Here is a 22,138-nt window from a genome sequence, read left to right on the forward strand (position 1 = left end):
AGTAAGTGTTCAAGAAATACCACTGATTGATTGATTCAGTTTCCTTTTCTGTCACCTGTTATCCCTCCTGCTTAGACTGTGTACCCCACATGTATCTAACCTGAACATCTTGTGTCTGCTCCCTTTAGTTTGGTGCTTGGCACATAGTAAGGGACTAACAGATACCTCTATTATTATATGTGAGCAGGTTTCTCTCACTGTATTTTTCCTTGTGCAAGTCACAAAAATGCAACCTAATAAGCAAAACAAAGCAGGGTTTGAGCACTCTAGTATCATCATCATCATCATCAATCATATTTATTGAGCGCTTACTATGTGCAGAGCACTGTTCTAAGCGCTTGGGAAGTACAAATTGGCAACATATGTATGTCCCCAGTGGTTTGAAATGCAGCTTCTAAAAGTCTCTGACTCCCAGGATGAGACTCAAATCCTGAGAGAATCAGATGTAAGTCTCCCTAGAAGGAGCTAATGTTTCAGAGGAATCTGCCCTTTCCCCCACAGTTCTGCCATAATACATGCCCAATATTGAGAACACTAATCTTCTGGCTACAGGGCCATCAGACAAAATAAAGACCCAGCAGCCACAAGCCCATCTGATCTGCCCTATGGAATCATTACGGGAAACATCTTCTGGGATTTTCAACATCTCTCCCCAAGCCCATTGCCCTCCTCAATACTGTCTTGGTTGGACTTAGAGAAGTCTTTTAAATCCTAGCAGACTGGTGGTGATAGTAATAATGATAATAACCGTCTTTGTTAAGTGTTTACTATGTATCAAGCACTGTTTTAAGATAATAGATAATATCAATAAATCAATCAATGGAATTTATTGAGGACTTACTATGTGCAGCGCACTGTCGTAAGCACAGATATGAGTCGGAGAGGTCGTTAAGGAAGCTGGCAGTCTCTGGGCATGGTCATGCCACATCAGCCTGCCCAGAAAGCTGCTTAAGAAATAAATCCCTCAGCACTGCTTTCCTGTGTCCTGAGTTCAATTTATAGCATTTTTATATCATATTTGTCAAGTGCTTACTATCAATCAATCAATCAATCAATCATATTTATTGAGCGCTTACTGTGTGCAGAGCACTGTACTAAGCGCTTGGGAAGTACAAGTTGGCAGCATATAGAGACGGTCCCTACCCAACAGTGGGCTCACAGTCTATTCATTCAATCATATTTATTGAGCACTTACTGTGTGCAGAGCACTGTACTATGTGTCAAACACTGTTCTAAACATTGGCATAGATACAAGGTAAGCAGTCCCTGTTCCACATGGTCCTCAAAGTCTTAATTCCCATTTTACAGATGAGAGAACTGAGACACAGAGACGTGAAGTTAGTTACCCAAGGTCACACAGTAGACAAGTGGAGAAACTGGGATTAGAAACCAGGTCCTTCTGATTTCTAGGCCTGTGCTCTACCCACTAGGCTATGCTGCCGATATTTCACCCAAATATTTAAGTTTCCAAGTCCCTTTTTAGATTAAAAACTAACAGTTTAGCCATTAAGGATAGAGGAGAATCATTCATTTTTTAATTTAACTTTTAAAACTAGATATAGCCTCATCCAGAAAGTTCTGCGAGCTATTTAGTAAGGTAAAGAAAAAGAACTTCAGGAAATCAGATTCCTGATTCCATTAGTGTAGTGGAAAAGAAAATTCAATGTGGGGAAAAATATTTAAGAGCAGAATCTAAGGAGGCTGGGTGTTCTTGCAAGGGATATGCCTGTGTCCATCATGGAAAAAGAGAACCAGCTGTGGTGTTCCCTAAATCCACAACTGTGCAGGGATAAAAAAAAAGCAACGGGATTACTATGAAATTAAGGTTAAGGCTTGGACCCTAAAGGAAAGGACAAAGAACTATCTATGCCTGTGATATAGGATAGAGCTTGGGCCCGGGCGTCAGAATGACCTGAGTTCTAATCTGCTACCTGTCAGCTGTGTGACATCAGGCAAGTCACTTAACTTCTCTTTACCTCAGTTACCTCATCAGTAAAATGGGGATCAGAAAAAGGAAGAAAACACACTCCCTACTTCCTACCTCCTTCCGACTCCTATAAGGAGGGACAGAATGCCTCTAAAATGGCAAAAATGAGGAGAAGTCTTTATAAGACTTCTGGACATCTTCCTTTAAAAAGAATCAACAGGGATTAGGAACTCAGAGAGTACAACCTGTAATGGATTTAAAAAGCTACCTAGAATAGAGGATGAAGCATGGATCTGAGAAGGAAATGGGTCAAAAGAGATTTTAAAGTGCATTTTAATTAATGAGTATCCCAGGGTGCTTAGCATTTTTGGATATTTGGGGTCTAGTAAATTGATTTATAATTCAGAAGCACCGTGGCCTAGTGGAAAGAGCATAGGCCTAGAAGTCAGGGGACCTGGTTTCTAATTCCAGCTCCTCCACCTGTCTGCTGTGTGACCTTGGGCCTGTCACTTAACTTCTCTCAGGTACCTCATCTGCAAAATGGGGATTAAGACTGGGAGACGGAGACTGTGGGGCAGGGACCGTATCCAACCCAATTACCTTGTATCTACCCCAACACTTAGTACAGAACATGGCACATAATAGGTGCTTAAAAATGCCTTTAAAAAAACCCAAAAAAACTCATGGAAATGAATACTAGAAAACAAATGGAAAAAGCCTGATCTTGGTATTTATAGGTTAGGCATCTTAATTTTGTTCAGAAAAGACAGTGACACAAATCACTGAACGATCCATGTGTTATCACTTAGAAAAATGCAACGTTCTGGGTGGCAACCAACATGGCTTTGTGAAGAGTAAATTGGGTTTGACCAATTTAATTTCCTTCTGAAAGAGACTGACAGGCCATGTAGATAAGGGGGAAATGAAACTGTAATCTATTCTAGCCTTCAGTATGGCTCAAGTCAGAGAGTTGACTGAACCTGTCAATCCTTTTCTGTTACCTTCAGGTTAAAACAGAACAAATCCTATTCCCTGCTACTATGTTTGGAGATTCATGAGGTATGGGATTTCTCTCTTTCCCTTCCTCCTTGGAAATTAGGAAAGTAGGAGTTTTCAAAATTCTCTATGGCTGTGTATTTTGAAATTGCTAGAGGAAGTGCATCTTCTTTCTTGAGCCGTTTCATGTAAATCATCTACAAGCCATCATCAGTGATAACCGGGGAGAACCAGTGTAGTCCTAGTCCACAGTCAGTTCACTGGCATTGTCTATGCTGGACAGGACAAGATAGAAAAATGGATGATGGAAGTTATGTGATGAATTAAAATTGGAACACACAGAGAGGACAAAGCAAGTGTTTTTGAAACCTACTGAAGCAAGGTTGCAAAGAACGTGGCCCAGCAATGGACAGTTGGTAAACAACTGTAGTAGACAAACTGCCTATCAGGAGGTGGGTGTTCTCAAACCACAAAGTCCAGGATGATTGAGAGGCCAGGAACAGATTAGAAAACAAAGACCAAGTACTATTCCCGGTGGCAAACACATCATTCCACAAGGGACTTTTCTGTGTACACAGTTTGAAGTGGATTGTCAGTCAAGCATAGGTTCTGCCTGCCACCCTGTTTAGTATTTTATCAAATCTTTAAATATGAAGGACAGATACATATATAGAGAGACAGATAGAAATCCCATGCCATGTTGATGCATGCATGGAGAAGCAGATAGAAATTAATGCTATGTTGATTCTTAAAAAAACACATAACTCAGAAAGGCGCTCAGTACTGAGGCAAGAGACCCAAAAGGGAAAAGACAGGGCTGGCCATAGTAAGACAGGTTTCCTTTTGTAAAAATATGCCTAGGGAAGGTTTGGTGTTACAGAATGTGGAACAGACCAGTGAGGGTATTTCAGGAAAGCACACAGACAGTGGGTGGGTTAAGGAATTCAGAAACTGGTCAGGGTGGATGTGGGAACAGAGAGATTATGCAGGGGTGGAAGTTTAGGGAATTAAAAAAAAATAAATTGGGATAGTTGTTGGGGAAGGGAGGATGGGGCAGATAAAGGGAAAAAAGCCTTACATGGGCAACAGATGATAATGCCATGATCATTTACAAAAAGTGCTTAGTACAGTGCTCTGCACACAGTAAGCACTTAATACAATTGAATGAATGAAAAGGAAAAGATATCCAAGTATCCTAGAACCATTGACTTACAGTGAGCAAGCCCAAAGTAAGTAGGTTGGTGTTAGTCAAGTGTATTGGCTGCATTGTAATGAAAGAGGAGTTAGGTAAGTTAGAATAAAGCCAATGATGAGGAGTTTCTGTTTGACATGGAGTTGTCTGGGCAACCATTAGAGGTACTTGAGGAAAGGGGAGATGTATCTAGATCAATATTCTAGGAAAGTAGTGCAGGCACCACCATCAGCAATCAGTTTATGTTGCCAACTTGTACTTCCCAAGCGCTTAGTACAGTGCTCTGCACGCACTAAGCGCTCAATAAATACGATTGAATGAATGAATCAGCAGCAGAATTTGTTGAGCCAGTGCAGTGTACAGGGGTACTGTACTGGAACCATTAAGCATAACATGATTTATTTTAGATGAAGAAAAGTACATAATCGATCAATCAGTTGTACTCACTGGACACTTACTTTGTGCAGAGCACTGTACTAAGTGCTTGGGACAATACAGTATAACAAAATTAGTGGACACTTTCCCTGCCCATAATAAGCAATAATTCATACCTCTAAAGACTTGACAATCTACTAGGAGAGATGCAGCAGAGACTGTCTGATCTGATTTTCTTGTCTTTATTCCAATGCTTAGGACAGTGTTTGGCCCATAATAGTTTCTTAATAAATATCAAAGCTGCAAATACTAATTCCCTTTCAGGATCATGCCTGGAGAGTTTCCAGTACTCTACCAGTCTCAGCTATGGGAGGGAGAGTCAAGCAGAGGCAGTTCCATTCCATTCCTAGCTTGGGCAGTGGTTAGCCAGTGGAAGGCAATCTGCTGTGAGTCAAAACTCCTCCGTGCTGGGCAGCAGCAGCATGGGAGAGAGTCGAGAGCAGAGACTCATGTTTACTGCATGGAAGAAGGAAATGGTAAATCACTTCCATATTTTTACTAAGAAAACTTAATGGATACACTACCAGAACGATTGCAGATGGAGAGTGTGGCATTCTGGAGAGATGCGTCCATGGAGCCGCTATGGGTCAGAGACAACTCGGCAGCATAAGACAAGACAAGCTACTAATACTACTACTACTAATAATAATAATAATGGCATTTATTAAGCACTTACTATGTGCAAAGCACTGTTCTAAGCGCTAGGGAGGTTACAAGGTGCTCAGGTTGTCCCATGTGGGGCTCACAGTCTTAATCCCCATTTGACAGATGAGGTAACTGAGGCACAGAGAAGTTAAATGACTTGCCCAAAGTCACACAGCTGACAATTGGTGGAGCCGGGATTTGAACCCATGACCTCTGACTCCAAAGTCCATGCTCTTTCCACTGAGCCATGCTGCCACTGCTACTACTGAAAATATCTACTGAGGTTATTAAAAAGAGGATTTTGACCAGATGGTATCTATCATTAAGAGGTTAGGACAAGCTGAAATGGATTTAAATTTCGGCAGGAGAGAGTTCATTCAGATAGACCTAAGAATATCTTGACATGGGATTAGCTTGTAGGGAAAGTGGTGGAGTTTCCTTCCCTGATGTTGTTTATATGGGATTACCAACCATTTTACCTTGTTTCTTAGACTGAGAGACAGGGACAAGGTCCTGCCTGGTTAGCTTGTATCTACCCAGAGCAACAGTGTGGCCTAGTGGAAATAACTAGTGGGTCAGTTCTTGGTCCCCTTCTGTTCTCCATCTATACTGACTCCCTTGGTGAACTCATTCTCTCCTACAGCTTTCAACTATCGTCTTTGCGTGGATGACACCCAAATCCACACCTCCTCCCTCCCTCCAGGCTCGTATCTGCTCCTACCTTCAGGACATCCCACCTGGATGTCCACCCACCACCTTAAACTCAACATGTCTAAGACTGAGCTCCTTATCTTACCTCCCAAACCCTGTCCTCTCCCTGAATTTCCCCTCACTGTGGGTAACACTACCATCATTCCCATCTAACAAGCCCACAACCTTGGTGTCATCCTTGACTCTGCTCTGTCATTCACCCCACACATCCAATATGTCACTAAAACCTACTGGTCTCACCTTCACAACATCACCAAGATCTGCCCTTTCCTCTCCATCCAAACCGCTACCTTGTTGGTACAGTCTCTCATCATATCCGGACTGAATTACTGCATCAGCATCCTTTCTGATCTCCCAACCTCCTGTCTCTCCCTGTTTCAGTCTATACTTCATTCTGCTGCCCGGATTTTCTTTCTACAGAATTGCTCTGGGCATGTCACCCCCCTTCTCAAAAATCTCTAGTGGTTGTCTATTAAACTTTGTATGAAGCAAAAACTCCTTACTATTGGTTTCAAAGCTCTCCATCACCTTGCCCTTTCCTACCTCACCTCCCTTATCTCCTTCTACATCCCAGCCTGCACACTCCGCTCCTCTGCTGCTAACCTTCTCACTGTGCCTCATTCTTGCCTGTACCACTGTGGACCCCTGGCCCATGTCCTACCTCTGGCCTGGAATGCCTTCTCTCCTCACATCTGCCAAACTACCTCTCTTCCCCCCCCTTCAAAGCCCTACTGAAAGCTCACCTCCTCCAGGAGGCCTTCCCAGTCTGAGCCTTTTCCTCTGCTCCTCCTCCCCTCCCCTCCCCATCACCCCTACTCCCTCCCTCTGTTCTACCCCTCTCCCTGCCCCACAGCACTTGTGTATATTTGCACATATTTATTATTCTATTTTATTAGTAATGTGTATATATCTATAATTCTGTTAATTTTGATGCTATTGATGCCTCTGTACTTGTTTTGTAATGTTGTCTGTCTCCCCCTTCTACACTGTGAGCCCGTTGTTGGGTAGGGATTGTCTCTATGGTTGCTGAATTGTACTTTCCAAGTGTTTAGTACAGTCCTATGCACATAGTAAGTGCTCAATAAATACAATTGAATGAATGAATGAACTTGGGCCTGAGAGTCAGGGGATCTGGATTTTAATCCTGGCTCCACCAGCTGTCTGGTATGTGGCCTTGGGTAAGCCATTTAACTTCTCTGTGCTTCAGTTCCCTCATCTGCAAAATGAGGATTAAGCACCTGTTCTCCCTCTTAGTTAGACTGTGAATCCCATGTGTGGCCTGATTATAGGGTATATATACCTCAGCACTTAGTACAGTGCTTAGCTTAACAAATACCACAATTATTATTGCCCTTGAAGCCCTGCTTGGGACATAGTAAGTATTTAAAAATACCACAATTATTATAAATTTTATAGGTATAACAGTTTATGAAGAGGTGATTTTCTTTGATCCTTTCCAACACTACGTATGGGAGTCTGTGGACTGTTTTGTTGTTTTAAATCAATGAGGGAAAAATCCTTTTTCTTACTAATGCAATTTCTTTTTGCAGGTCTTTCAAGCACTTAATTGGAGGGTTGGACGATGTTTCTAATAAGGCTTATGAGGATGCAGAAGCTAAAGCAAAGTAAGTGGCAACAAATTCTTTTATCATGAACCTGGATTAAGTGCTTATTTTGCAAACTGAAATGAAATTAAGGTATTTTAGATCATGTGACTAGGTTATATTTTTCAGTGTGGAACATCAAATTGAAAAAGATAAATTGTAGAAGTAATCTTTTTTATTTGAAAACGGATTATTAATGTCATATGATAAATATCATGAGATACATTCAGTAGTAAATATTCCCATCTGATTCTGAATTTGTAATGCACTTTTTTGGCAAAAGAATAAAATTCTCGAAGGCCAAAGGATAGATAAAAATATGATCAAAGAAAGAAGTAATGCGACATTGTCTTATCTCCAGTGAAAAATATTTTTTGGAAGGGACAGGTGTGAGAAAGACATGAGGAAATCATGAAGATTGATTAGCACTCTCGTCCCTTCATATTAGAGAATGTGTGTTTTCCGGAAGAGGACTTCTGGGTGCTGTAGATTTTCTTCTTTGTCAGGTCTGACTCTCAGGGAAAATTACACTCACTGCCCTTAGAAACTTTGTTCTCAACTGTACATGGTCAAACAAAAGCAGAGCATTCCTGAAACCCTGTGCCTATGCAGAGACAGCTGGAGACTCTGAAGCTTGCAAACTCTTGGCTCCACCCTTCTCTCCCTATACCCACACTCTTTGGATTATCCTCCCAGGTATTATTCCATAATGATGTAGCCCACCATGCTCATGGAAGTAAAGTTCTCCCTGAACATATTTACATAAACTAAAGCTTTCCCAATGTGCAGCAGAAACACTCTACTGAAACATTAACTCTAGCACTGAGTGGTAAGAAATATATAAGCAGGTAAGATTCAGTGGAATTTCATCCAGGTGCCATCTTTTGCCTACCCCCAAATAGGCTTTCGTCTTTGTTTCCTACCTTATTTTCCCTTAGTCTTATCACTAACTGTATATTAAGACATTTCATTAGAAATTATGCTTCATTTGAGATTTGAATTTTAAAATACATTCTTTGTCAGTTATGAGACACTAATATTGTCAGAAAATAATATTAAACTATGAAGTTTACAGCCATTCGATTTTTAATTGTGTATTCTCAAAGTTGAAGGTAAATTGAAATGTTCAGTGGGTCTTCTTACCTGTGACTTAAGACCCTAGAACTGTGAATTGAAAATTAAAGAACAAATTAAGTATTGCTGACAGAATTGGTGATATTAAATGAATATAGCTATACAGATGACATTTTTTAGTTTTTTTATCTGGCATTAACTTTGTTGTAAACAAATCTATTTGGGGAAGAGAACATTTATAATGAGAAAATAAGGCTTGTCCTGAAAAGCGCAGGAAGTGAAGTGGTGTGAATATGCTAGCCTTTCACCTCTGAAAGGCTAAGTTTAAGTTTTCTTAGTAAGAGATTTGGTAGTTTCACACTAGACCCCAGAGACTTGACGATATCATACTCCTCTAAAAGTTGTTGACCTTTATTTTAAGCCATCATTCCTCTCTCAAACCATTTTGGTTTTGTGGTTTGGGAAGCTATGTTCACAGATGAAATTTGCGTTAATCGTTGATGGAAAAAAAATTAAGTTTTGCAACGGAGGGAATTCTAGAAGCATTTCTGAAATCTAGTTAATATGAGTGGTACTAGTTATGTACCCTGCCATATGGTTAATATCATAGTAGCTGATTGAAGGCAGAGGTGACTCATGTACAATACCTATCTCCAATTTAATGGCCTGGGAACACACATATAAAATGCATTTCCTCCATTATAATATGTTCAACAGATAATGGCATGCCGTCTGTCGCACATTCCTGCTCACACACACACTTGTGTACAAACACACTACTTTTCTCTCTACCATGGCTGCTGCTAGGCTAAAATGCAACCAGGCAGAGTCAGGGAGGAACCAAGGTAGGGGTATGTACGTACTACTGGGAATGCAGTATCCAAGTGAATTTCAGGCTGGTTGGATCCCGGGAACCTTAATCTAAACCTAGATCTGGTCCTGGCTTTGTTGAAGTCATTGTTTGCCGATTCTTGAATCTGCACTACTTATCCAGTGCAAGTGGACAATCCGCCTGTGATGTCGGCAGTAGTTGTAATCTGGAATGTCATTGCTTCTGTAGTTTTGTTGATGACAAGTTTTCTTCAATTCCAAATGACTCTTCATTTGAAGACATCCTTTACACCAACTGTAGCATGTGGGCCTGGTTCCTGGGAAAGTACATGAGAGGTACTGTGATCCTACAACAAATGAAAAGCTTCCAGGAAATTTTGGTTGTTATGATTCTTCCATTTAAAACATTGGTTTACAACCTGCCCTATCCTCCCTCTCCTCTGACTGGTTCCTCCAGGCAGGATGTGATTAGTGGGGACACTCTGCTTGTCAATGAGTCCCCCAAAATTGAACCCAGGAGAGGGATACAGTGGGCACTCGGCACTCAATGAATCTTGTTTCTCAAGTGAGCAGACCCTCTTTTCCCAGGTCTTCTGACTACCAAACATGGTCTCTTTCTGTTCCACAGGAAAAAACTCTGGATAAAGAGATAGAAACTGTGGGCGGCATTGGGGGGAAAGGAGGAGAGGAAGCAGTTTAGTTGCAATTATTGGAATTCGAGGTGAAAGGGAGAGAGTCCGGCAGAGTCTCAATACCACTTGAAGTTTGGTAAACTGGAAAAAAAGTGGGAGGGAGAGCAGAAAATATTCTCTAGTTCCTGTCAAAGGGTTGGAGTCTTTTGTATGATGGGTGATTGAGGGCCATCCTGGGCCGAGTAATGAACTCCCCCTTCAACACCCTCCCCCCCCACCCCAAAGGGGCTTCCTTAACGGGGACCGAAGTGAGGGGGGTGATTAGAGAAGAGAGGGTAACACTCAGGGAAGTCCAGGAGAGCCTTCCTGTTTTCTCCTGCTGACTTGTGAATCCCTGGGAAATACCCAGGCAAGTTGTTGACCCACCCTGCTTCCGTCCCATGCCCCAGTTCTTCTTTACTAGCAAGTGCCAGTAGACTTGAGAAAAGTACTAGTAGTTTTGTAAAACTGCCTATAAAGCAACTGATATTTGGGAAATTTGCCAAGCATTAGGATGCTGTCCATAAAGTTGGATTAGCTTAATGATTCCCTCCTGGCTTCTCTTCCTAAATAACACTGCCTAGGAGGACCTTTTGATCTGCCTCCTGAATGATTCTTAAGTAGCCCACCACCGTACCCCTTCACACAAAAAAGCACAATTTCCCTCAGCACTAAGTTGAGAGAAACACCCACCTTCTTGCCCCTTGCTGGACTCTCCCTTTCACCCAGATGTAGGTCTGTACAAAGTTTTGGCCTCTCGTGAAGAGCTTTTGAGCTGCTCTGTGATAGACAGCGTAAAATTTTTCCCTGAACACATGTTTCTATGTTCAGTCCAGTGAGTTGACGGGGGACCTTGGAAAATGGAAAATCTCTTTGTATCTGATGACTTTCTCGTTGTCATAGAGTCTCGCAGCAGCAAATCGTAAACCTTTCAACCTTGCATTGCTGCAGTATGTAGGAACGAGGGCAGAACAAGGTAGCTTGCATTCATTTGAAGTTCTCTGTCCCATCCATAATTCAGGGCTACTCTGCCTTATCCATGTTTCTTACCATTGTTAAAGGTTTCCAGAGAAAACGGGTTCATTTTTTGAGTTTCCAGATTCCTAGAAGTTGGCACAAGGGTTAATGTGATTTAGAATACTGCTTTAAGATAAGTGCTTCAATTTCTTAATGAGGTAGAGTATTCATTTGCCCTTTCTAGCGTAGATTTTTTTTCAGGAGATTGAAATTCAGTACATATTCCTGGAACTCAGTAGCTAAACACCATGATTACATTTATAAATCTGTTTGGAATGTTCCTTAAGTTGAAGTGAGTTCTTAAGTGGATTATTCTCCAAAAAACACACCAAGTTGTATTGGTTTAGTATGTCACCTTTGCAAGCTAGTAATCTTTCCTTAGATTATCTCTTCGCTTGACTGTCAGTGTCCTTTTTTCTCTTTGGTTCCCTGTGCTCTACCCCACTTCCTATAGCAACATTCTGATATTCCCAAAGGCAATATTAAGTGGCAGCAGGAACCACTGTTTATCCCAGCAGCTGGAATTTACTGCAACTCCCTTCCTCTCTCTCCCTTTCTTCCCCCCCATTATTCCCACAGTGTTGACTGTGACTGCTAATTCTTTAATCCACCCCAGAATTCTAGGATGACTCAGTTCTGGGGGACTGGAGCTTTTGATGTCCAGGATGGCTGCAGGGCCACATAAATCATCAACTAAAAAGTGCAGCTGTGGTGGGCCCACCCCCCTCAAGAGGACTTGTACCCTCTTCTGAACCCAAATGTTAATGGGACCAACAGAAGCCATACAGACAGCAGTATTCCTCTTCTCCCCACCCTTACCTTTACTGTGCCCTCAGTTCTAGACTAAAATGGTCCTAGCAATATCCAACTAGTGACAAGAGGGCATATACACACAACTCTGGCCAATGGAGACTCTCCAGCTGACTTAGCCCTGAATAATAATAATAATTGTGGAATTTTTTAAGTGCTTACTATGTGCCAAACACTGTACTAACCACTGGGGTGGATACAAGCAACAGTCCCTGTCCTGCACAGGGCTCACAGTCTTCATCCCCATTTTCCAGATGAGGTAAAACTGAGGCATACAGAAGTGAAGTGGCTTGCCCAAGGCCACACAGCAGACAAGTGTCTGAGCCAGGATTAGAATCCATGATCTTCTGCCTCCCAGGCAGGCCAGTGATCTATTATGCCATACTGCTTCTCAATCATATAAAGCTTTAATTTGGCTCTATTGGACTCTAAGAACCAAATTCTAGGAAAATAAATTACCACTGACAGTTCCTAACAAAGAGATAAAGAGCACGACATCCTCTGAAGTCCCACAAAAGTCTCATCTGTGACTCAAGTGTACCCAATAATGCATGGCCCTCTTTTTTACTGAAGACACCTGCATGAATATGAAGGGGCTGAACTGCAGAAGGAATTGCAAAGCTGTAAATTAATGGAGACATTTTAGAACCTATTAAGCTCTGTCATTGCAACAATTGGTTGCACGACAGTGTCTCCTGAAATCAATTTCCACAGGGGAAAATCAAATGTGGCAGAAACTATTGCCTGAGTGCATTTTTTAAACTTTTAATTAACTGCTGCAGATTACCCATTAAGGTGTGTCTTTTCAAAACATAAAGACATAAAATCAAGGGGCACCAATGACCACCAATGCAACGTAAGTAAAGTTTATGAGACTCTCTGTTTTACAGCCCAAAACAGGGTGGTTTAAGAAAGATGAACAACTTTATTTCCTTTGGGCTGTTAGCTCTGCAACTGAGCCTTATTTGTCCAGTTAACTTTTACAATAATTTAAAAGTCCTTGGATCACATATTTCTTCTATATAGTCTTTTAGGGATAGAATCTCAGATGTTAGATTGTATCAGTGCACAACAATATCATATCATGGCCATAACAGTCGATCTAGAGTGTCCCCTAGGTGATGTGAGGTCATCTGTGGCCTTTATATTGGCATGGCTAAAATTAACCCACCTGTCTTTCTGATATCAGGTTCTAGTCAACTATGACTCTCTCAGGAACTTTTCCCTCTCTCTGGAGGCCTCCAGGGATGGGAAAGGTGATCTTGAGTAATCTGGGATTGGCTGACGCTCCTATATCAGGAAAGCAGCTAGGCTAAACTTGGAGATGTGCAGACAAGCAGAGGGCACCAATCTACACATGACATCTAGGTTAGAAATCCTTCTTGACGGTATAGATGTAGTGCAGTTTCTTAGATAGCATCACAATAGCTCAAATAGATCTTGAGCTGATTGATCAAAAATGACAGGAAAGGATTACAAAATAAGATTTCATCAGTATTTCATTTCTCTTCTGTGCTTTTTGGCAACAATTTGGCTCATTAATTAAGACTTCCCCTATTAGTCGATAACAGTTCCCAAAATGAATGCTTTTGATATACATGACCATTTTAGTGATCAGCACATCAGCCCACCTTACTAACATATGTGGCTCCAATAGAAATGTGCAATTTAATTTCCCTGCAATAAGAGCTCTCTATGACTAGCGAGGTTGTTTGGCTTTGTAATCACTCACGTAAAATTTGAGTATCAGGAAGAAAAATCCCCTGTTGCTGGTAGTTGCTGCCTACTTCCTGCACAAGGACTCTTACTTTACCCCTTTTAAAGGGAGTTGCTTGCGTTCCAATTCTCTCTTTGAGTGTCAAAAACCACCTCTGAATGCAGCTTCTTGCTCCTTTCTATGTGGTGACCATGCCACCATACGATCATACGATGGTGTCCTAGTGTAATCAGCAGGCCTCATTCCCATTTGGAATTAGGGAGGGAAGGGAAAATGGGTCTTGACCCATTGTCTAGCAGAAGTGTCTAGCTTGCCTTTTGAAGTAATGGGGATGAGCCATGTCTCATTTGTAGCTAATAATTGTCTTCTTTGTTTAAAACCCCTTCATAATTTCATAGGGCACTTGTGAAATAACAATTTTGGGTTTTTTAATATTTTCAATTATGGTTAGGTCTCCGGCCTTCATTGTCTGACATTATTTCAGCAGGAACAGACAATTGCTCATTATATTTCATCAAAGTGAAACACTTTGTACTATTTTGATTGTACAGAATTTTTTTTGTACTTTCCTATGTGAGAACACTCATGGTTCTTGAATTCATAACCAAACCTTTTTTCATGGATTTGACAGCAAACTGAACATCACATTATGAAAATGGGTTAAGCACCTCAAGCATTCTGGGAATTAAGTGAAACAGATCATTTCTACTCTCAGAGAAAGCAATAAAGGCACAATTTTCTGAATTGAAATGTACCTCCATAAGGAGGTCTAGATTTGTGATATTCTCTAAAGTATCCTCAGTGGAGGAAGCATCATCGACACTCTAGGATTTACTACTGTATAGAGTTTTCTGAAGAGTGTAGCTAACAGAGGGGGGAATCTTGTGAAAGCCTTTGGCTAAACAGAAAGCAGGAATGTGGCAGAAGGATGGACTAAGGATTGTTTAAAGGATTTGGAGAAATGAATGCTTCTATTGTATGCTTAGAGAAGTACTAAATACTAATCCCCCAGATTATTTTGGTGACATAGATGTAAGGATAGTTTTACCAGCACTTGGATAATCCAGGAAATGATTGTACCTTTGTTAAAATGATATCCTGTCACCATCAAGATGGTTATTTATTGAAAACACTGAATATAAATCTGTAGAATTCAGCACTAAAATGTCTATTTCTCAAGCATTTGTGTAGATATTCCATTTTAGAATTACTTAGAATAGGAACCGGGTTCTTCAAAAGTTGCATGACTGTATTGCACACATTTCAACATTAGCGGTTAGACATTCAAATGCTGTTTGAACCCTAGTAACATCCTAGAAAAACTAGCATGAACTGAGGTCAGTATTTTTAGGGTATTAGTTGAGTCAGTTCCTGGTGGATTTACTCATCAGCTCTGCTATTTTGCAATCTCACGTATCAGAAAGAAAAGGAAATTTGCATATGAACCCACATTTTCACATATGAACTCAGATTTTCAGAAATAGGTCCATTGGTAAACTGGTAGGGATAAGGGGGAGGGGGAAGGCTTTAATCAACAAGCAAAAGAGCAAGCATTGTCCTGGACTCACCAACCTCAAAATAATCTTCTCTGTGGTCCCTGAAGGCCCTCCTGGCCAGGATTCCTCTTCCCTAGGTCTATCAGAATTGAAATTGGGACACAAGGAAATCTTTAAAAGGAAGTATTGTATCCACCTCACATATCCCAGATTGGGAATTTTGGGACATATTTATATGTCTATGCTAAATTATTTTAGGGTGCTTGGGTACTTAACACAAAAGTATCTTAAATTCATTCATTCATTCAGTCGTATTTATTGAGCACTTACTGTGTGCAGAGCACTGTACTAAGCACTTGGGAAGTACAAGTTGGCAACATATAGAGATGGTCCCTACCCAACAATGGGCTCACAGTTTAGAAGGGGGAGACAGACAACAAAACAAAACATGTGGACAGGTGTCAAGTCGTCAGAACAAATAGAATTATTTGTTCTTCATACTTCATGCTGCTGCCCAGATTATCTTTGTCCAGAAATGCTCTGGGCATATTACTCCCCTCCTCAAAAATCCCCAGTGGCTACCAATCAATCTGCGCATCAGGCAGAAACTCCTCACCCTGGGCTTCAAGGCTGTCCATCACCTCGCCCCCTCCTACCTCACCTCCCTTCTCTCCTTCTCCAGCCCAGCCCGCACCCTCCGCTCCTCCGCCGCTAATCTCCTCACCGTACCTCGTTCTCGCCTGTCCCGCCATCAACCCCCGGCCCACGTCATCCCCCGGGCCTGGAATGCCCTCCCTCTGCCCATCCGCCAAGCTAGCTCTCTTCCTCCCTTCAAGGCCCTACTGAGAGCTCACCTCCTCCAGGAGGCCTTCCCAGACTGAGCCCCTTCCTTCCTCTCCCCCTCGTCACCCTCTCCATCCCCCCCATCATACCTCCTTCCCTTCCCCACAGCATCTGTATGTATGTATATATGTTTGTACATATTTATTGCTCTATTTATTTATTTTACTTGTACATATCTATTCTATTTATTTTATTTTGTTAGTATGTTTGGTTTTGTCTCCCCCTTTTAGACTGTGAGCCCACTGTTGGGTAGGGACTGTCTCTATATGTTGCAAATTTGTACTTCCCAAGCGCTTAGTACAGTGCTCTGCACACAGTAAGCACTCAATAAATACGATTGATGATGATGATGATAATTAAAGCTAGATGCACATCATTAATAAAAGAAATAGAATAGTAAATGTGTACAAGTAAAATAAATAGAGTAATAAATCTACAAACATGTATACAGGTGCTGTGGGGAGGGGAAGGAGGTAGGGCGGTGGGGGCATGGGGAGAAGGAGAGGAAAAAGGGGGCTCAGTCTGGGGACTGAGAATACCCTTAAATGATATCAAGGAAGACATTCTGGAGTAAGGATTTAAATAATTTTAATATTCCCACAAACTCATTAGCAATTTATTTCAAACAGCTTCTGTTTGGCTGTAAGTCATTTTCAGGGAAATGAGCTTGGAGGCATTTTTGTTTGCTATGGCAAGAACTCAAATTTACAGTAATCATGGCCAAAGAGGAGAACCATTTCCTAGATCATGTGAAAGACACTGAAAATTATTCTCCTGCTTATGATATAATGGGCCTCACCTGACCAATTTTCAATTTGCTGCCCAATTTTAAGATTGAATAGTCAGAAGGCAGTTGAATTTATATAATGAAAAGTATTTTCTGAATTATTACAACATAAAGATTAGGAGAGTTGAAAAAAATGTAGCAGTTGACCCTTATTATTCACTTGTTGGTGATATTTTTTTTTCAAAGCCAGTATGTGGGGTCAGGCTATGAAAAAAGTTGTAGAACAGCTGCCAGAGCTACTAATGCTGACAAACAGAGAAATCAAATTGACTTTCTGTGACTTCAGAGGGATTACAAGGAGTTTGTGAAGTAAGGCTTCTTGGCTCCAGTTAAGAAAATGACAAGACATTAAGGCAAAAGGCAATCTACACTTTGCCAGGAGTTTGTTTTTTATCTTTCTGGAAGAAAACTGAAGCTCTCATGGACTATTTCCTTTTTTTTTTTTGGCACACACACAAGAGACTATGTGGATCTCCTTCCTGATGTATTGTGGGATTGGTTTCTGCAAAAAAGGCAGTCATATAAATCTGTGTAAATCAAGCCCATTGTGTATTGAAATAATAAGCACTAAGGTATTTGTTTAGTGCTTACTCTTTGCCAAGCATCAGTGCTAAGCACTAGGGTAGATACTCTGTGATTAGATTAGACAAACTCCCTGTCCCACATGGATCTCATAATCTAAGGAAGGTTAACAGGTATGTAATCTGAATTTAACAGATGATGGAACTGAGTCACCGAGAAAGAAATGACTTCCCCAAGATCTCACAGCTATCAAGTCGCCGATCCAGGATTAGAGCCCAGGTCTCTTGGTGCCCTCTCCTAAGCTTTTTTCACTAGGGCAGAGTGCTTCTTGAGACTGATTTATCCGAGTGTTGCTGCTCTCCATCTCAATTGGTGAGGCAGCTCTGGTATTGTCACTACAATTCAGTAGGCTAAACAGAGCCCCATACACGCATGGTATCTTAGCAATGACTTCTGCTTGACTTGGTTCAGACTTCAAGTGGCCTGGCAGAGCTGGTCATTTGGGAAGACGTTATGTCCTCACACCTCAGGGTAATGCAACAGAATCATATATACATATTGTCTGTCGAACAATACATTGGTCAGAGTAAGAAAGAAGTTTAAGCGGACTTCTTCTAAACCCCCTCCAGCTGAATGAATATATTTCTGCGTGTGTGTGTATGTGTCTGAAAGGGAGAGAGGCATGTGAACCTATAAAAACAAGTCTACTCAAATGCCCCCTGAGACATGGACAAGACATTAGCTCTAACATGGGCAAAGCAAGTGTTTGATCATGAAAATAAAAGTCTAGAAGTGTTAAACAGAAATGGTGAAGTGAGAGTTCATGAGAATTGAAAGAGGCCCAAGCATCCTCATTCATTGCACCCTAAATCAGAAGGGAGGAAGCTGGAGGGAGGACCCTGCTTGCTTGAAAAGCCCAGTCTTCCTTGGTGGCTTTGGTCAAGTCATTTGATAACTGCAATTCTTATGCCTGTTTAGGGACAGGGGTAGGATTCCTGTACACAAATGCCAGAATTTGACCCATTAACTATGGCGATAGAAAGGATTTCACAAACATGAAAAATTATTTTAAAATCTACAAAAGTGTTGATTCTCTGTAAAATAGATGTTGGAGAAGTAGCATGATATAGTGGATAGAGCACGGGCCTGGGAATCAGAAGATTGTGCATTCTAATCCCGGCTCCGTCACTTGTCTGTTGTGTGACCTTGGACAAGTCACTTTACTTCTCTGGGTTTCAGTTACCTCATCTGTAAAATGGGGATTAAGACCATGAGCCCGAGGTGGGAAAGGGACTGTATCTAACCCGATTTGCTTGTAACCACCCCAGTGCTAGTACAGTGCCTGGCACACAGTAGGTGTCTAACAAATACTACAATTATTATTATTATTGTCTTTAAAAATCAGTAACTCTATATCAAAAGGAGGAATACATTGTGGGTTTCATTTTGTTGCTTGGGCACCAGTCAGCTGATTTGTTTTCTATGAAGGAACTCTTCAATGAGTAGAAAAATAGTCAAACCTTTTATAGTCCCGGATATAAAATCAAATAGTAATAGTAACTGTGGTATTTGTTAAGTGCTTAATTAACTACAGGCTGAGTAGGTCCAGGTGAATCAGGTCAGACCCAAGCTCTGTCCAACATGGAGCTCACTTTACAGATAAGGAAACTGAGGTATAAAGAAGTTGTGACCTGTTCAAGAAGCAGTTGAGTGGCAGACCTGGAAATATCACCCAGTTCTCCTGGCTCCCATGCCCTTTCCACTAAGCCACGCTGCTTCTCTGGAAGGTACAAGTTATTACATTTCTTTCATTACTATTATTTTTGTTACTGTCACTGTTATTTTCCCCAAATAGTATCTCACCTGTTAACGAAGAATCAAATCCAAAGTTTTTTTCATTTTCACAATGCACTTCAGTGTAATGAAAATGTTTATCTGGGGATCAACAAAAACAAATGATACCAAAAAAAGATTATTTTAAAATCCGAAAGCATCTACGTATGCTTTCTTTGGGTTATTATCGTTCTTAGACATAAAGTACCAGGATCACTAGGTTAGATTTTTCCTTTAAAATGTGAAGGCGATGCTGTTATCAAAGCTTATTTAGTGCCCCAAATTGTTTACTTCAGGAACCTAAGGGCTTTCAGTTTCCTTGAGCCTATAATGTAATGTGATATAGAAAACTCACAGTGGGAATGTAAATTAGCCTGTGGAACCAGAATATTATCCATTTATATAATCCCCTATACCCCCTCATTAACTTGACCTTTAGATATGAAAGTGAGCTAGACTATCTTTAAGACAAATACCAGTAGAAAATTTTAGTGGGCTTTTGAAATAAGATACCACGATACTAATATTTTCCCATCCCTCTGTTTAGAAATTAATGATATTTAAATAATGAATCAACATGTATCATTTTAAATATAGTGAATGCTAAAAGCAAAATTATTTTTTTTTTAAATGATCGCTGGAGATAAAAGAAAGTAATCATTTACAATTAAAGCAAAACTGCATTCAAATCATAGCCCGATTTCTTCCATTTAACATGTCTTTAGGTGGGGGAATTAGATATCATGGGGCTAGAGTGTGATGAGAATGGGGTTACCCTGTTAACACTTTTTTGCCCTCCTACCAAATTTGTTTCTGCTGTTGCAAAGACTTATGAGAGGTAGACAACTTTTCTCTCCTTTAGTCTAGCATAAGCCTGGCAAAGGACAGAATGCAAGAGGGAGGGGGGAGAAAAGGGTTTTCTCCTTGCTGCTCCCTCAAATATATGCCCTATAACCTTTCTGAATACAAAGAATAGGCTCTGGACCACAGAGTCTATCAGAAGTTTTCCAGATTTTGAAGAAAAAGAAGTAAGAAAACTCAAAATACACACAAACTAGTAAGATGCATCGTTAGTGTATGCTAATATTGTGTTTCTTACAGGTTTTATTTATTTTCAAAGGAAGACCTATGTGTGGGCCATCTAGTCATCCTTCTGGTTTGAAAGTTTTCATCTTACTTTCACTGGGATTCCTCTATAGGTTTCCTATATGAGTATAATCTTCAACATTCCTACACTGCTTTCAATCAATCAATCAATGGTATTTATTGAGTACTAACTATGTGCAGAGCACTATACTAAGCACTTGGGAGAGTACAGCGTAACAGAATTAGTAGATGCATTCCACAACCAAGTCTATTGATATTCTGGAGGGATGGAATCTTTCCTCTTGCTTATTAACTTTTCTGGGTACTGAAAACAAATGGAGTAAATAACAAGGAGAATGTCCATTTATCTGTTCTATAATTCATTGTTTCAGGAGGTTACCTTGTGTTACAAGAAACCAAGAGTCAGACACATGGAAATCCAAAATTATTGCTAAGCAAACTTTATGTACAATTAAGGCAGGTTCCTTCGGTCTAATTTCAACCATGTGACATTTGCCTGGCCCTGCAGAAATAAGCTGCACTGAAAACCACAAGAGCAGTGGAAAATCTTCATCATTAAAAAGAAAAAAAATCAAGCAAGTTGACACTGCCCAAATGCAGCTGTCAATTATCCTGTAAAATATTTTTCTTTTCAAGTCGTGGCTTGATGGAGGCTCAAATAAGGCAGTACTATTATTATTATTATTGTTATTGTTATTATTATTATTATTATTATTATTATTATCCTTTCTATTTCCGCTCAGCTCATTTCTCCACCTCACATTAGGAAAGAAGCTAATTCATTCATTCATTCAATCATATTTATTGAGCACTTACTGTGTGCAGAGCACTGTACTAAGCGCTGGGGAAGTACAAGTTGGCAACATATAGAGATAGTCCCTACCCAACAATGGGCTCACAGTCTAGAAGGGAGAGACAGACAACAGAACAAAAAATGTGGACAGGTGTCAAGTCATCAGAATAAATAGAAGCTAGATGCACATCATGGACAAAATAAATAGAATAATAAATATGTGCAAGTAAAATAAATAGAGCAATAAATCTGTACAGACATATATACAGGTGCTGTGGGGAGGGGAAGGAGGTAGGGTGGGGGGGATAGGGAGAGGGAGCGGAAAAAGGGGGCTTAGTCTGGAAGGCCTCATGGAGGAGGTGAGCTCTCAGTAGGGCTTTGAAGGGAGGAAGAGAGCTAGCTTGGCAGATGGACTGCTCTAGATCCTTCTTCATAACTGAAACCCAGAGCAGTTCCCACACACATTTAAACAGAATAAGATTCAGGCTAGGACCAACTGAAACATAGCTATCATTGGAGTCCCTAAGAATTGGAAACACAACACAACCTGACAACTTGTCAGCTTTATGTGGCTAGTTGGACTGCCCCCAGTAACTACATTCATTGTCTCTAGTTGTTTCCAGCAACTAAGATGCATTTACCCCAACGCCTTCCAGCCTCGCCTATTCCAGATCAATAAAATCTGAGAGCACTTATGTTTGGATGATAGGAGCTAAAATTTTCCAAGTGAGGGTAAAAGGCCAATTCCATGCCTTCTGATGTATGAGAAGCAGAGGACCTGAGTTCTAACCCCAGCTCCACCACTTTCCTGCTGTGTGACCTTGGGCAAGTCACTTCCAGCTCCACCACTTTCCTGCTGTGTGACCTTGGGCAAGTCACTTAACTTCTCTGTGCCTCAGTTCCCTCATCTGTAAAATGAGGATTCAATGCCTGTCCCCCCTCCTACTTAGACTGTGTGCCCCAGGTAGGACTGATTTTCTTTTATCTACCCCAGTGCTTAGTACAGTGTTTGGCACACTGTTTGGTAAGTGCTTAACAAATGCCACTATTATCTCTAGACTGTAAGCTCATTTTTTATAGCATTTAGTAAGTGCTTACTATGTGCAAAGCACTGTTCTAAGTGCTGG

At 40.8% G+C, this 22,138-nt stretch overlaps 1 protein-coding gene across 2 annotated transcripts in view; it reads left to right on the plus strand.

Moving 5' to 3' along the window:
* PRKG1 (protein kinase cGMP-dependent 1) overlaps nucleotides 1-22,138 on the plus strand; it is a 1,213,342-nt gene that overhangs the window by 1,077,141 nt on the left and 114,063 nt on the right. For both annotated transcript variants that reach the window (XM_038744169.1, XM_038744170.1), the window contains one exon: nucleotides 7,457-7,531. In XM_038744169.1, the coding sequence (XP_038600097.1) occupies nucleotides 7,457-7,531 (75 nt within the window). The remainder of the gene's footprint in view (nucleotides 1-7,456; nucleotides 7,532-22,138) is intronic.

This window comes from Tachyglossus aculeatus, chromosome 3 (genome assembly GCF_015852505.1).
Source record: "Tachyglossus aculeatus isolate mTacAcu1 chromosome 3, mTacAcu1.pri, whole genome shotgun sequence".
Taxonomy (NCBI): domain Eukaryota; kingdom Metazoa; phylum Chordata; class Mammalia; order Monotremata; family Tachyglossidae; genus Tachyglossus; species Tachyglossus aculeatus.